The 16,832-nt window shown below is 33.3% G+C and overlaps 1 protein-coding gene across 1 annotated transcript; it reads left to right on the forward strand.

The window, feature by feature from the left end:
• The first annotated feature begins 1,953 nt into the window (after window positions 1–1,953).
• On the forward strand, window positions 1,954–16,244 carry LOC127162767 (meiosis inhibitor protein 1). Its single transcript, XM_051105615.1, has 27 exons — window positions 1,954–2,131; window positions 2,688–2,796; window positions 3,760–3,810; window positions 3,910–3,983; window positions 4,079–4,178; window positions 4,551–4,754; window positions 6,123–6,235; window positions 6,484–6,598; window positions 6,647–6,651; window positions 6,937–7,054; window positions 7,176–7,275; window positions 8,766–8,900; window positions 8,989–9,088; window positions 9,163–9,239; window positions 10,213–10,484; window positions 10,623–10,683; window positions 10,759–10,853; window positions 11,847–11,997; window positions 12,078–12,213; window positions 13,131–13,355; window positions 13,996–14,161; window positions 14,418–14,504; window positions 14,588–14,698; window positions 14,795–14,943; window positions 15,033–15,117; window positions 15,355–15,527; window positions 16,218–16,244. The coding sequence occupies exons 1-27, from the start codon at window positions 2,015–2,017 to the stop codon at window positions 16,242–16,244; spliced, it is 3,156 nt and encodes a 1,051-aa protein (XP_050961572.1). The 5' UTR covers window positions 1,954–2,014.
• Window positions 16,245–16,832: the final 588 nt, after the last annotated feature.

Raw genomic sequence — 16,832 nt, forward strand, 5'->3', positions numbered from 1 at the left:
TGCAGTGCTATTCTCAGAACAAATTTTGAAGTGTGCACCTGTTGTTTTCATGTTTGATATTGTGAAGCAACTCTGATTGTATTGAATAAATCGCTACAGAAATATAGGTGACTTGACCATTTATTTAAAAGGATAGTTCACCCGAAAATCCAAATCATGTCATTATTTTCTACTTTCATGCTGTTATAAATGCATAAGACTTTGGTTAGTTTTCCAAGCACAAATTAACATATTTGTAATGAAACTTCAGAGGTTAGTCCCTCCCTCCATTGAAGATTGAGTGGTTTAGTTCAAGTCTTGTAAAGAGATACAGTCACTTTATATGATGAACAGATTTTTAGACTTTATTCACACTGAAAGCTTATGGTAAACATGGAAGCTTGTTTGTGTGTTGGTTTTAATGCAACATGCACAGATGAAAACTTACAAGGTTTGTTTTATCATGTGCTTCACAAGCTTCTGTGTTTACCATATGAGTATGAGTATGTAAATTAAAGCTCCAATGTAATTGTTTCAGCATATAAAATGAATAAAAAATATCTTAACTTGTGTTTGGAAGTCTAATCTAAGTTTAAATTTTGATAGAGTTTGGAATGGCAGCAGGGTGAATACATCCATTCATTCATCCATTCATTGCTTGTCCTATGTAGAGTCATGAGAATGCAGAAGTCTATCCTACAAAACTGAAATCAAGAACTTGTGGCTCACCGTTGGTCGCTATTACCAATAATCCCTTTCCTCTACAAGATGTAAACCACTAAACCAGCTGTTAGCAGAAGCACAAGAACAGCTCCAGTCACTGCTGGAATCATACCAATGTCAATCTCTGGTAAGCAGTCATGGCATTTCAGATCTTGCAAAAAAAAAAAAAAAAAAAAAATAGTTCTAATTAATTAAGGATATCACAAGCAAAAAAGGGGGAAATAATAGTTATTATGATTTTTATTTATGATTTCTTTTTGTTCTAGTATCAAGTGATGTTTCTGTCTCTATGTGAGTAAATGCTTTAATTACCCCATCCAACGATAATTGGTTCTCTGAGGGTTCTGTCGATCACTATTTAGTCATATTTTGCTTTTTCATCTTCCTCGAGCTCCACACTCTTCTTCAGCTGGAAGGTTCCATCATGGTTCAGGCATGAGTTCCACTCATCTTCAGGCAAAGGTGTGCAATTTTTCAAAGTTTCATAGTACAGCTCACCTCCGGCTAGCCCAAGTTGTAACAAACCACACCCAGTTGTTACAATATTCTTTTTTATTTTAAGCTACAACTACATGTTCTCAGATTTTGCTGTAAATGTTTAAAGCAAATAGCTTTGTCAGACTTAGTCAAACTTTTGCTATAGGTGGGGTAAAACGCCCCCTGGTACAAATTACATTTTTGTTAAAAATCTAACAACATGAAATCTCTAGACATTTTTCTTACTTTGTTTATAATGTATTGTCACTAAAACTATGATAACGTTTCTGAACCCAGTTAACTTTTTATTTCACACACACAAGAAAAACAAATAAATAAAATAAAATAAACAGCGTTTCCCCCCACTCTACCCTATATCACGGTTAGTTAACTAAAACTAAAATCATGAAAACATTTTTTCAGTTTTATTCAGCATTTAGTAACTTTATTTACAAAATAATTAATTCAAAATAATTAATTAATTATTATGGAAATTATTTTTTTTGTAATGTTAAATGTTAAATAATTAATTATTTTGTAATGATCGTTATAGTAATACTAACATCTCACCCTAAAATATACATTGCCATGTTTACATTATTCACTCCTGCGTTTCAAACCTGTTTCAACCAATCTTTCGATAGTTAGATGTGATTGGTTAACGGGTCTCATGACCTCGCTTTGATTGGTCAGACTGGCGTCCTGACGCAGTGTTTCTGTCAGCGCGCGTTTCAATTCAGATTCTGTCTCGATTTAACCTGTTAGAAAATTTAAACTGATTTATCGCCTCCAGAATAATTCCATGAAGCAATTTTATGTCGTATAACGTGAAAATATGTCGAGTTTAGATGTAATCTGTGAGAAGATTCACAATGGTCACGGTCCGCGGTGGGAACGCGGCGGAATTTGCGTCGCGTGCGTCGTAGAAATGATGGACAGGTCGGATGTGTCGGTAAAAACCGTATTATTTCGATAGATAAACATCACATTCAAAAATTCAATAAACAAAGTACATTTGTGACCCTGGATCACAAAACCAGTCGTAAGGGTCAATTTTGGAAATTGAAATTTATACATCATCTGAAAGCTGAATAAATAAGTTTTCCATCGATGTATGGTTTGTTAGGACAGGACAATATTTGCTCGAGATACAACTATTTGAATATATGGAATCTGAGGGTGCAAAAAAATCTAAATATTGGGAAAATGTCTTTAAAGTTGTCCAAATGAAGTTCCTAATAATGTATATTACTAATCAAAAATTACGTTTTGATGTATTTACAGTAGGAATTTTACAAAATATCTTCATGGAACATGATTTTTACCTAATTTCCTAATGATTTTTGGCATTAAAGAAAAATATATTTTTTTTTTTCAATCATTTTGACCCATACTATGTAGTTTTGGCTATTGCTAAAAATATACCGCAGCGACTTAAGACTGGCTTTGTGGTCCAGGGTCACATATGTGTTTACGATCGACGATGCTCATGACTGACGGTCCCGCAGGTGGTGCGGAAGCGCGCAGCGCTCGTGTCCGTGATGCGCGTTGACGCGGTTCGGGAGCTGCTGTACTGCGAGGAAGAGCGAAGAGTAAACTTCATCTCATCACTACTGAGTAACACACACAAACATTCATTCATTCATTCATTATTCTTGTAATCATACTCATTTGTGATCCTGGACCCCAAAACCAGTCATAAGGGTCATTTTTTTTTAGTTGAGATTTAAAAGCTAAATAAATAAGCATTCCATTGACGTATAGACCATTTCATCAAATGTGAACATACTGGTCCCGATACACTTCCTGTTTCTTTTTTTTTAACTTTACACAAACATCACAAAAAATACAACCAACATAACATTTGACTGGATGAAAATGTTACATTAGCACCTTTAAGATGTATTTGTATATGTGAAATAAAATGAAAAATAAAAAACAAAACAACAGGAAGTGCTTCTGGACCAGTGTTGTTTACATCTAGTGAAATGGTCTATAGGACAGTGTTTGTTAGGACAGGACAATATTTGGCTGAGATACAACTGTTTGACAATCTAGAATCAGAGGGTGCAAAAAAAAAAATCAAAATATTAAGAAAATTGCCTTTAAAGTTGTCCAAATTAAGTTCTTAGCAATGCATATTACTAATCAAAGGTAGGTTTTGATATATTTATGGTAGGAAATTTACAAAACTTCTTCATGGAGCATGATCTTTACTTAGTATCCTAATGATTTTTGGCATAAAAGAAAAATCAATCATTTTGACCCATACAGTGTATTTTTGACTATTGCTACAAATATACATGTGCTACTTAAGACTAATTTTGTGGTCCAGGGTCAAAACTTTCACAAAGTAATAGTCTGGAGTCATCGCTGCTGTCTAACGGTGCAAATGCAAATAAAACTCAGCCCAAACATTCATAAACACAGCTTTTACAAAATAATGGCAAATGTTTATATTTATATATATTGTGTATGCATTCAAATATTTATATCTATAATATTTTTGCAGTTTTGTTCGGCGCAGAGCTGTTTCATGATGTTGAAATGGCTAATTGTGTGTGTTTGTATGTGTTTCAGGAACATTGTTCAGTGCTGTGGACTCGTCTCTACTGGATCAGACCATTCAAGGTGATCAATCTCTCTCTCATCTCAGATCTTCAAGATATGTGGCATGTAAAAGATTGAAAAGCACAGTTATAGACCATATTATTGTGTGTTTGTGTTCAGTTCTGTTGCAGGTGACACTGGACATCCCGAATCAAGCGTTTCTGCTCTTCATCCTGGATCAGATCCACTCACGGGTGTGAACACACACACTTAAACACTTGTTCAGAAAACTAGATCCAGTGTTATTGTGATTGTTAAAAGTGACGGTGTGTGATTGTGTGTCTCTCAGTGGACTGATGGGCAGAAAGTGTCTCTGTCCTCCTTGACGTTTCTGGGTAAACTGCTGGACGCTCATCCTGCTCTGAGTCAAACACTGACGTCCAGCCGCTGTAAGACTATCTGACCTTCTCTGACACAATGCACATTTACATATAACCATCATTTCATTATTTACAGAACGGATTTCCAGGCTCTTTTTAAACATTATTATTAAATTAAATATTCATTGTTTTTATTTGAATTAAAATGATTTAATAACTAGTAAGTTTTTTGTTTTGTCTTAAATGATTTCTTTTACTGATTTAATATTACTGGTTGTTTTATTCTGATAGTTTTATTTTAAAATTAACAAATTTTATTGTTTGAATTATTAGTTTTAATTTTTAATTATTTGTTTTGGTTATTATGGTTTAATAAGTGTTTTGATTTTGATTGCTTTTGTTGATATTTATATATATATATATATATGTGTGTGTGTGTAGTGTGTGTGCTGGAGTGTGTGTGCTCAGCTCTGCTGGTGTCAGATGAGGAAGTGAAGGTCTCCGTGTGTTACGTGTTGTTCAGGATCTGGAGTTTCTCCGCTGCGGTTCAGATGCTTCCAGACACACTCCGACAGCGCATGTGTGTGTTACTGCTGCACACACTCTCAAACACACACACCACAGCGCTCACTGTCAACTGCTTGGGTGAGACACACTCACTCTGCAACTGTTTAGATGGGATTTACTGACCTGAACCTTCAGAGAAACATCTGCACATCATCAGATTGTCATTGCAACATGATTTATCTGATTTAGGAGCATTTTACCTGAGCATTTTGGGTCCGTAAGGTTAAAGAAATTAACACTTTAATTTGGATTTAATGGATTAAATTGAGCAAAAATTAAAGTGAAGACATTTATAATCATAATTATCAAATTATTTCTTTTTCAGAGAGTCATAGGGCCCTATGAAATCTGTTTTATAAAATAAATCTAATTAAAATAGTAAAAAGTAATTAAAATGATGAAACTTATACAATTTAACAGATTTATTACAAGTTTAACAAAAATTACATGTTTAGGGCCCTATGAAATGTTTTAGTTTTCTCACCTTCTGTTTTATTGTTACCAAATTCTGTTAAAACATGTCTTGTTATTTGAATCCATAAAACAACTTAATTTAAGTTTATAAATTTATATTACGTAGTTTAATTAACTTAATTAATTTAAGTTTATTTTTATAATATTTTTACAATATTTTACTTCAGTCTCTTCCGTTTTTACAATATTGCATTTCAGTCTGTGTGTAGTAAATGAAACCACGTGTCTGCGCCATCCAACATGAACATATGATTCATATTTAAATAGTCTTTTTGTGTAATATTTAGAGATACTAGTTCATATTGCGGTTTGATTTAAGTGTAATGACCTACTTTTGATTAATTCATCCAATATTTGACAAATTCTATGACATTCTGCATTTTTATAACTGGATTCCTCGATTCTGTCCGCGTTTTCCACATCGAGTTGGTATTTGAAAAATAGAAAAAGTATTTACAAGAGAAGCTGCATAATGAAAATAAACTCTATTTTCTATATGCATGTTATTACAATTATAATGAATAATTAATGCATACATGTTTAAGTTTTGTGGAATTTGTTTTGAGCTTGTAATGTTTAATTTTTTTAATTTCTATTACTTATGCATCACATCTAAAAAAAAAAACAAATATTTATTTGCATAAAGCAAACTAAATTGTTAGTGACTGGATGTACATTTCATAGACACTGCCTTTATGCAGCACAGAATATAAAATAATGCTGCAGATCATTCATTTTCATTCACTGCTGATGTGTTTTGCTCCATGTTTCACACTGATGTGTCCCTTCCATTGTTACAAGAGCTTTGTAAAATGTAGATAGAAGTGCTAGTCATGATTAAACATGCCTATCATTTACTTCATATTATAAAAATGCTAGATTTTCCTTCAGTGTTTGAGTCTGGATGTTTTATTATTTGCTTTACGTAAACACAAGAGCAATTTGTAATAAATGTGTGTGTGTGTGTTTCAGGTGTTGTGAAGCAGATGTGTCAGTACTCTGATGTCGTGTGTGTGTTGATGAATCTGAATGATGGAGGTGAAAATCCTCTGTCGTATCAACCGCTGCCGCTCATCCTGAAAAAGGTCTGAACTCACACACACAATAAACCAGCAGTTATTTAGAGGAGAAAAAAACTCCTGTTTACATCTTGATTTTATGTGTTTTTAACACTTTTTTTTTTACAAAGTTTGATTATTTAAATATATTATTAATAATGTTAATTGTTCTTGTAAATAAGTTTGCTGCAGGCCCTTTGGATGCTTTCTGACGCCCTCTAGTGGACTTTAAACAGCAGCGGCGTGACCCTGATCTGTGTGTATGTGTTTTTCAGCTGTTGTTGAGCGCTCAGGACTCTCTGCAGGTGGTCTCTGTGCGCTGTGTGTGTGCTGTATTGATTCACGCTCCTCTTCGCTTCTCTTCGTCCTTCATTCAGGCTGATTTACCTGGTGAGACGCTCATCTGAGCCTGCTGATCTCACTCTGATCTCACACCAGTGAGAGTAAAAAGAAATGTGTGTGTTTATGACTAAAAGAGAAACTCAGTTGTTTATGTCTGTTGACAGGTTTGGCAGTTTTATAATGTTGAAATATTATTTGTTTGGAGTCACTTCAGACGTGCTTATAAGTGCATATAATCTATAAACTATTTGATTTCACACTCACACTGATCTTGAACCTTAACAGAACAGGACAGGGCTAGAAATATTAAAGGCATGGTTTCAGCTCCCAGTGTGCATGCATTAAATGATGCATTTTAAATGTGTGTGTGTGTGTGTGTGTGTGAGTTCCTGTTGGAGGTGATGAGCGGCGGCTGCAGTGACGTGTTGTTGTGGTCGGTGTTCAGCTGTTTGCTGCTGCTGTCTGAAGATCCGCTCTTCTTCTCACAGTGTCACGCCGTCTACGGTAAGAGAGAGTGTTTGTGTGATTCACATGAACTGATTTCTCATGATGAAGCAGCTCAGTTTAACACCATTCAGAGTCAGTAGTTCTTCATTAGTGTGACTGTAAATGTGTGTGTTTTGAGGTGTGGAGCCGTTGGTTCGCTGTCTGAAAGAGACTTTGGGAAAATCCAACACTGAGGTGCAGAAACAAGGACTGAAACTGCTGGCGGCCATATTGGACAGGTCAAACACACACACACACACACATAGACATGACATGTCTGTTGTTTTATACTGGAGATAATGGTATTTCCCACCCCATTATAACACAGGGTTTCACACAAATTGGGGTCTGTGAGTTTATGAAAAGCTAATATAATATAATATAATATTTTTTAAAATCTTGTTGAATTGCTCAATTAATGTAAATAAATAATTTAAAAATAAAAATAATTGAAATACAACACAAATGTATCACAAACATGTTGCATTAAAATAAATAAATAAAAAATAAAAAGATATTCTTATGTTTTTTTAAAAATATTTGTTTGAGTTAAAACACTCAAAAAAGCTTACAAATCACAAAAAAATATAAAATATAAAAATGTATATAAATGTATATTTTTTAAAAATAATTAAATTTATAAAATTTAAAATTACAAAATAATTTTGAAATGAAAACAGTTTAATTAATTAAATCCTAAATAGTGTAAAATCAGAATTTATCAGAATTAATAAACACAAAAATACTTAAATCAAAACAATGTAAAATTAAAATAAATTTAAGAATATTTTAAATAAAATATTTATTTTTATTGTTATTTTCAAAATGTTTAACATTATCATTATAATTAGTATTAATTATTATTAATATTATTAATTATTAAATTATTATAATTTACATTTTAAAGTTACAATTACAATAATAATCTAAATAAAACACAAAAACTACTTCAATCAAAACTGTAAAATTAACATGAATAATTTTAAACTTACAACAGTCAAAATTAAACAAAAATGTATTTAAATCAAAAATAGTTTGAATAAAAAATCATCAAAAGTTTTAAGTAATAAATAAATTAAAGTAAAACAAGTTTTTATTTTGATGTTTTATTTTAAAATGTTTTTATTTATATATTTTATGATTTAATTCATTTTTAGTAAGTTTTATTTTTAGTATTTTTTTTAGTAATAAATGATTTATTTTATTATTTCATTTTTAAGAAAATTTTATTTTATTTTAATTAAATTGAATTTCATTTATAAGTTTGATATTTAAATTACAGTAACAATCAAAATAAAACACAAAAATTATCTAAATCAAAACAATGTAAAATTAAAATGAATAGTTTAAAAAAAAAAACACAAAAATGTCTTTAATCACAGAAATGTAAAATCTAAATAAATAAATCATCTACATAAAACACCTACTAAAATAACTTAAACCACAATGTAATATTAAAGTACATCATTTTATAGAAAAAAAAAAAATAAAAAAAAACACATACTAAACACAAATCATACAATTAAAAAAAAAAAAAAAAAAAATTAAATAGCACATTAAAAAAAGATGGAAAATTTTATTAGTTTATTAACCAACATAAACCAGCATCAGAGAACCATGAAAACACGTAAATGTGTGATTAAATTATTGAAATATTAACTCAGAATCTCTGGAGGACTTTAGTAATATGTCATGTAAAAGTGTGTTATATGTGTGTGTGTGTTGACAGGCAGCCTGCAGCGGTGCGTCTCTTTCCGACAGGTTCTGAGTTTTCTGCTGTGTGTGATGTCATTGTGGAGGGTGTGTCCTCGTCCTGTCTGCAGGTGTCCATGTGTGCGGTGCGAGCAGCCACTGTCCTCTTCAGGTCAAACACACACACGATTCGAGTGGATGTTTGTGGTTATTGTTCTGGAGCAGCATGTTAAATCACATGTTTATGTGTATTTGCACAGGCCCAACCATCAGTCCAGTCCGGTTCAGCTCACAGACATCAAGAGGATTGTGGAGGTTGTGATGTCCAAAATCACAGAGCACCATCACACACGCAGCAGAGTGAGTGTGAGTGTCCCGATTAGTGGTCATTTGATTAAGAGGTGTCATGTGATCATCTGTGTGTGTGTGTTCAGGAGAGCTGCTCTGGTTCAGATTCAGTGACAGCAAGAGTTTTGCTGCAGACGCTCACATGCTTTGACGCCGCCTGCAGGTCAGTCTCACACTCACATACACATATTTGTGACCCTGGACCACAAAACCAGTCATAACAGCAATAGCCAACAATACATTACATGGGTCAAAATTATAGATTTTTATTTTATGCCAAAAATCATTGGGATATTAAGTAAAGATCATGTTCCATGAAGATATTTTGTTAATTTCCTAATGTAAATATATCAACTTCTTTGCCAAGAACTTCATTTGGACAACTTTAAAGGTGATTTTCTCAGTATTTAGAATTTTTTTTTTTGCACCCTCAGATTCCAGATTTCCAAATAGTTGTATCTCAGCCAAATATTGTCCTGTCCTAACAAACTATACATCAATGGAAAGCTTATTTAATTTAAAAATGTCAATTTTTAAAAAAATGATGCCTATGACTGGTTTTGTGCTCCAGGGTCATATTTTTAAAAAAGTAATTTTTCATTTTCAGGATTTATTTGTTTTTAAAATTAAGTTTTAAATAAGTAATTAAGTTTAAGTGATAAGTTTTTATTTTGATATGTTTTATATTACAGTGTTTTTATATTTATATTTTTCATTATTTAATTATTTAATAATGTTTTGTTTTATTTTTATTTTAAATACTTATTTTATTTTTTGATTATTTAATTTTTCAGAAAATATTTATATTGTTTTTATTTTCAAAATAATGTTTAAAATTATTTTGTTTTAATTATTATTATCTGCAATTGTAATTTTTTAATTAATAACTGAACTATTATTTAAATCAAGCATTTTTATGATTTTTAATGAATAATTATATATATATATTTTTAATTTTGCATTTTTATTTTTTTCTTGTTTTAAAAGCATTTGTTTTATTTTTGCATTTTTTTTATAAATATTTTATTTTGATTATTTATTGAGTGATTTATTTTATTTTTACATTATGAATATTTTTTTTAAATAACCAATTGTTAATTATATTTTTTAACATTTTTCATTTTGTGTGTTTGTAGGTTGGTCGAGGCGTGTTTATGTGACTCGTCTCTGATGGACGGTGTGTGTTCAGCTCAGGAGACGCTGGAGTCTGTGTGTGTGTTTCTGCTTCACTGTTGCGACGCTGCCTGCATTCCTGCAGTTACTGTGAGACACACACACACACACACACACACTCACACTGTGTGTGAGCGCGTGAAGTGTCCTCAGGTCCTGCAGCTCTTCCTCTCGGTTCTGTCGCATCAGTTTTCTCTGTGCCCCGATCACATGACCTCTTTTTCCAGTAAGCTTGGTAAGACCTGACCCAGGGCTCAGAGGTCAAAAGTCATGGCCAGGTCTTGAGTAGTGCTTCTCCAACTAGATTGATTCTGCAGTGCATCAGTGTTTGATTGGTCACTGATTCTCCTGTGTGTGTGTGTGTGTGTGTCAGCCGCGTCTGGATTCATCAGACTGACTCTGGAGAGTAAAGCTCAGCTGTGTTCAGGGAACAGGTGAACACACACACTTAGAGACAGACGGTGAGTGTGTGTTTAGCAGCTTGTGTTCATGATGTCTGTGTGTTTCAGGAACTCGTCTCTCAATCAGATCTGCTGTGATTTCCTGCTGAAGCTCTGCATGTGTCTGATCTCAAATGAACACACCTGGACCAATGAGCTGCAAGGTAACACGTGCTATTTTAGTATCATTTATATGCTATTACAGTTTTTATTAATATTTAGTGTTTATATTTTGAAGTGAGAGTTGTTAGTTACTAAATTACTAAATGTTAAATTTATTTTATTTTGTGTTTTTGTAATTTTTAGTATTTTTTTTATGTCTATACAGTTATTATTTTAGATTTTATTATTTCTATTTTGTTTTAGTCCTTTTAGTACTTAAATAAAAATGTTTTGGCAAAATATATTATTTTATATTATAAATATTTTAGAAAACGTACACGCACACACATATAAGTGATATGAAATATAAAATGACAATATAATATATAAATAAATATATATATATATGTGTGTGTGTGTGTGTGTGTGTGTGTGTGTGTGTGATTGTGTGTGTATTTCTAATATATTTATAAAAAATATAAATATAATTATATTAATATTAGTATATATAATATAAAATATTATAAAAAGAATGTATCATTAATATATTATTGTATTTTCTATTCATTTTATAAATTATTTACAATTTTAATTTTGAAGTTTTTTTAAATATTGTTTTTTAATGTTTTTTTTTATTGTTTTATTGTTGACATTGTTTTATTGTATATCTAGCCTTTATTAATTCTTATTTTAGTTTTAGATCTGTAAGTACTTTTAATGTAAAGAAAATTAGAAATGCTAAAAAAAAAGCTAAATAATATGCTTAACTAAATAAAATTAATTAAATATTAAAAACATGATTATTTTATTGCAAGTAAAAGAAATATGGATTTAGTTTTAGTTTATGACAGTAACCTTGGTCGGTGTGTGTTTGTGTGAATGTGTGTGTTTTTATCTGATATTAAAATGCATCTCAAATGTGTTTCATCCTGAGTGTTGACACACAATGTTCTCCTAATGTTCTGCATAAACATGCATAACATGTTCTGCATTCAAACATAAAAAGACACTTTCCTGGCTAACCTGTAAACTGTGTGTACGTGTGTGTTGAGCAGATGTGGAGTGTGTCCTGCAGGAGTCTCTACCATCTCTGTGCTGCTCCGTGTCTGATTGGCCGTCTGTGCTCTCTGATTTCCCACAGTCCCTCAGAAACACTCAGTGCTGCCTCATCTACCTGCTGCACCTGTCGCTGCTGCACGGGGACAGGTCTGTGTGTGTGTGTGTGTGTGTTTGTGTGATGATGTCATTGAGTGATGAAGCTCTTCAGGATGGTCATGTGACCACAGGTTTCTGAGTGACTCGGCCGTGTTCTCCGCTGTGCTGCGCTTCATCACATGTGTTCAGGATGTTTCTGTGTCCGTGTTGAGTTCAGTGCTCTATCTGCTGTCCGTCACTCAACACGCCGGCCCACGTCTGGACACGGTCTGCCACTGCTGTCACCTCACTTCCTGTTTCCGTACACTACATTGCAAATACAGTTCAAATACATTTAAATATAACTCATCAGTTTCCACAGCAGTAGACTGTGAACATATACATTCAAAACTACATACAAATTCAAATATATCTGAAACATCATTGGTTAAAATAGCAACAGTTAAACATTCAAAAACTTTCAAATTTCAAACATTAGATACATTCAGAACTACATTCAAATTCAAATAAATTTCCAGTATATTTGAAACATTTCAGTTGCTAAACTGTTCAAATATATCTGAAACATCATTGATTACCATAGCAACAGTTACACATTCAAAACTTCTTTAAAATTCCAGTATATTTGAAACATTAAATAAATTAACAATGGTGTACAAATGAAAATATATTTAAAGCATCATCAGTTACGATAGCAAAAGTTAGAGAACAAAAACATTTAGAAATATATTCAAATTCAAATAAAGTCCTGTATATTTGAAATATTATCTGTTACTAAACAGTTCAAATTCAAACATACCTGAAATATCGGTTACTATAGCAACAGTTAGAGAACAGCTACATTTAAAACATTCAAATTCAAATAGATTCAGCTGTATTTGAAACATCATTGCCATAGCAACAGCAGCATTCTAAACTATATTCAAATTAAGTTTGAAAAACCTTACCTGTTTTCTAAACTACATTCAAATTCAAATACCATAGCAGCATCTAGAGAAACACATTAGCTCTTTCTGCATTTGATTTCACATTTGTTTGTTTATCTGTTAATCATTCTGGTAGCAACACCCTAGCAACCACTCAGGTGTGTTTTCAAACCTCATCAGACCTAAATAAATGTGTCAGATTGTGTCTGTAATCAGATGTAGATGTGTGATGTTGATGATGGTGTGTGTTTTGTGCAGGTGTCTGTGAGCGTCCTCACTAAAGCTGTGTCCTCCTGTCCGCTGCTCTTCTCTCACTCTCTTCCTCTGTCCATTTTGAGCTTCATCTTCCTGTATCCGGAGCTCTTGGAGCAGTTCGGAGCACCAGCTCTAGCGGGACGTCTGTCTTGCGGGTCAGAGGAAACTCGGGAGAAGGAGCTGATGGAGCTGCTTCACACACACCCTGCAGCACTGCTGTGCATACTGGTGACTCTCACACACACACACACATACTTACACATCACAGTTACTCAAAACACAATTATAAAAGCAGAAACTAGCATGAAAAAGGTGCATGACAAATCAAGAGCCAACTTTTTATGTTACGTAAATATACACTACCAGTCAAAAGTTTTTGAAAAGTAAGATTTGTAATGTTTTTTTTTTTTTTTTATGTTTAAACAGCATGAAAAAGTGAACTTAGCATCAGATCACCCCTTTAATAAAAAAAAACATTAATTAATTAATTAATTCATACATTTTTACGAAGTAATTAAACAAAAAGAAAAATAATCATATCAAATATCTGTGATCCAGATCTTTGGTTTGCTATTTTTCCTATTCCTAAAGAACGATGAGTGATTTTGTTTTATTTAATTTAATTTAATTCAACACATAGTACTTAATTTATACTTTAACTGGTATGATTCCTTTAAGACAAGTCATAAAGACAAAACAAGCTTTAAAATAAGCTAAAACAACTAAAAAAAAAAGAAATTTTAATTGTAATTATTTTTAGCTTGAACAGTTCTGCTTTAAAGAAATTCTGCTTTATGACCATATGTGGCCCACTGTCAGACTATCGTTAAATTACTGTGTGACACTTTGTGGTGTGCATTGTGTTCAGGCCGTGGCGTGTGACCCCGAATCTGCAGCGTCACATTCAGCCATCGATGTGTTGCAGTGTTTCCTGCGATCGGCCGACAGCAGCAGCTGCATCGGCAAGACTTCTGGTCTCTCTGATCAGATCCGTTCGACACTGCTAAACATCCTGCAGAGACGCACAAACACTGGTCAGAGAACACACACTCACCTCACATGAATCATCTTACATTTGTCTGAAAACATTGCTGATGTTCATGCTGACAGTCTGGAGTGTACAAAACACTTTGGAAATAAAGGCAACATTTAGCCAATCACCTTCAGATTCTCTGTTCCATATGGAGTGTTCAGTTTGACAGTCCAATCAGCAGCCAGTGGTTAATATCAGGCCCCGCCCATGATTCACTCATCACAGTATGTCATTTACTGATGTTTGGTCTGTTTCAGTCGGTCTGTCGGTTCTGCTGGACATGATGTCTGTGATCCACTCGTCTGGTCAGATGGATCACACTGACTTCAGACTCATGTACCATGGTAAGAAAACACACACAGTCACACACACACACAGAGAGAGAGTTCAGATGCTGTTGTGTTTATACATGTTTGTGTGTTTGTAGTCAGTAATCTAGTTGGAAAGCTGGACTCCAGTGACTCTGAGCTGCTCCTATCTGTTTTCAACTTCCTCTACTGCTTCCTGTGTGTGTGTCCTTCACACGCTACTGATAGAGGTAACACACATAAACACAACACATATTCACATTAAAACACACATGTGCATATACATGCGCATAAACACATTACAGAAACTCAAATTCATGTTTCAGCGGTGTGTCTGCTGCTGGGAAACATCAGGCTGATGGAGCTGCTGGAGGAGGTTTTATCTGCCTCTTCATCCTCATCTTCATCACTGCAGAGCTCCTGTCTGCTCCTGCTCTCCTCCCTCACGCTCCTGCAGCACAAACACTCCGCTCAGGTACCACACACTCCTCCTGCACAGGTGAGGTCAGTGTCGTCTCACTAATAAACACCTGTCACAAGTGTGTGTGTGTGTGTGTGTTGAAGGTTCACAGGAGCGTCAGTGTGGATCTGCATCAGATAATCAGACGACTGGCCTTCAGCAAGAGACACACGGACACACTGCTCATCGGTAAGACAGACACATTTAAACACTTAATAATTTTTGGCGAACATAGTTTTTTGTCACTTAAAAAATCACATAATCTGCAGATGTTTCTGCCACAATTCATCCGTCATATTGATTTCTTGAGTTTACATGTCATCCACCTTTAATCAGAACAAATAAAGACTGAAAGACTATTTGAGTTAAAGTTGAACTGTAATGAACTGAGAGAGACGTCAGGCCTGTGTGTGTGTGTGTGTGTAGTGTGCAGTGTGAGTTTGGTACAGGTGTGTTTGGATGTGGACGCGTCTGCTCTGCTGTGTGTGTGTGATGCAGCACTGCAGCGACCTCTGACCTCTACAGATGGAGCTCTTCATCCCATTGGACACAGTGGCGCTACGAGCCTCATGACAGCGCTGAGTGCACTAATGCTAACAGTACACACACACACACACACACGTGAACTTGTTTCCAGTCCTTTTGACCCAGAGGGATTTTCTTTTTCCTAAAAATGCTAGTTAATGATAAAGCACTGGATTAAAACAGTGATTTTGCTCACACAGGGTTTAACAACTGCACAAAAAAAATATTATTATTATTATTATTTATTTTTTTTTTTTTGCACAAAAATTATCCACAAATAATGCTTTTTCTAACTCAAAAATGAAATATTGCCAAAACTATCCACAAATAATGTGTTTTATTAACTTGGAAACTAAATATTGCTAAATTTATCCCCAGGTAATATTTTTATATTTTCACTTAGAAACTGAATTTTGCAACAATTATCTACAAATAATATTTTTTTTACTTAGAAATATTACCAGATTTGTCAAAAATGATGCATTTTCTAACTAAAAAACTGAATATTGCCAAACATATGTACAAATAATTAATTTTCATTCAAAAACTGAATATTCCCAAAATTATCCACAAAAATATATTTTTTTTAATTAAAAAATGAATATTGCCAAAATTATCCACATTTTTTTCAGTTAGAAAATGAATATTGCTAAAATTATTTATGTACAATTTATTTTCACTTAAAAATGGAATCTTGCCCAAATTACCAATAATTTATTTTTTTATTTCACTCAAAAACTGAATATTGCTGTTGGCACTGATAGCCTTGTGGGCAGTTTGCCAACATATAGAGCAGTTGTGTGTTCGCCCCCATCTCTCTCCCACTTTACTTCCTGTCCTTTCTGATCTGTAAATAAATAAATCTTTAAAAAAAAAAAAAAAACTGAATATTGCCAAAATCATCTACAAATAATGTTTTTTTTTCTTTTCATGTAGAAACTAAATATAGCCCAAATGATCCATAAATAATGTATTTTCTAACTCAAAAACTGAATATTGCCAAAATGATCCACAAATAGATATATGAAGAGTTCAGATGCAAAACCAGCTAAAATCCATCTCTGTTCAAAAATGAGATAATGATACTGAGTGAATGCTCCTGACACATACAGTAGTGTACGTCCATCAAATATTTTTACTTCAGACTCACTAAATTTCAGCCTCAGCCCAATCAGAAGTACAGTGCTCAGCATAACACCCCACTACATTTGTCAGAAAAGCTTTAGTTTCCTTTCAGAATAAACATTTACTATACTACAAAATACTCCCACAAATGTGGGCCATTGATTGCAAACAAGATTTGTTAATTTTCACACACAAAAAAGTGATTTTCCTAACAAATTCATTCAAGCCCATGTTGCAAAAATGAGTACACCCCA

Source organism: Labeo rohita, chromosome 3 (genome assembly GCF_022985175.1).
Source record: "Labeo rohita strain BAU-BD-2019 chromosome 3, IGBB_LRoh.1.0, whole genome shotgun sequence".
NCBI classification, from domain to species: Eukaryota; Metazoa; Chordata; class Actinopteri; order Cypriniformes; family Cyprinidae; genus Labeo; species Labeo rohita.